Here is a 540-nt window from a genome sequence, read left to right as displayed (position 1 = left end):
GAGCTGTATCTGTCTCCCCGTGGCCGATGCAGCAGCAGCAGCACAACACCGGAGGAGACCCTAGAATGAGGTCCCCCCTGCTGCTTGCTGCTTCCTGTGAGCCGCAGGTTTCTACGCATGCAAAGGGCCAGCAGCCGCAGGGGTGCAGCAGCAGCTCCTGCTGCTGCTGCTGCTGCTGCTGCTGCTGCTGCTCATCCTCCTCCTCCTGCTCCTCCTGCTCCTGCTCCTGGTCGTGCTGCTGCTGCTGTTGCTGCTGCTGCTGCTGCAGCAGCAGCAGCTGAGGAGAACGTAGTAGTATCAATCTATCCTGCATACCCAGCTCCTGCTGCAGCAGCGGAGCAGCAAGCCAAGCAGCAAACTCGCTGCTGCTGCTGCTGATGCCCGTATCTGCTGCAGCAGCTGCTGCAGCAGCAGCAACAGCAGCAGCAGCAGCAGCAGCAGCTGTCTCCTGGTGCTCTATCCCCATAAGGCTGCTCCACAGAGCTGCCTGTACACCCGAAGACAAACCCTCGCAGCCTGCATGTAGCTCAGCAGCAGCAG

The 540-nt window shown here is 61.3% G+C and overlaps 1 protein-coding gene across 1 annotated transcript in view; it reads right to left on the bottom strand.

Annotated features, from left to right (window-relative positions):
- The window catches only part of EMH_0045810 (uncharacterized protein), a gene marked incomplete at both ends in the record, with an annotated part of 3505 nt that extends 3039 nt beyond the window's left edge, over positions 1-466 (bottom strand). The window contains one exon of the mRNA XM_013496099.1: positions 60-466. Coding sequence (XP_013351553.1) covers positions 60-466 — 407 coding nt within the window. The remainder of the gene's footprint in view (positions 1-59) is intronic.
- Positions 467-540: the final 74 nt, after the last annotated feature.

Source organism: Eimeria mitis, genomic scaffold (genome assembly GCF_000499745.2).
Source record: "Eimeria mitis Houghton genomic scaffold, Emh_scaff1916, whole genome shotgun sequence".
NCBI classification, from domain to species: domain Eukaryota; phylum Apicomplexa; class Conoidasida; order Eucoccidiorida; family Eimeriidae; genus Eimeria; species Eimeria mitis.
The sequence above is the reverse complement of the archived record's forward strand: the minus strand, read 5'-3'. Positions and strand labels throughout refer to the sequence as shown.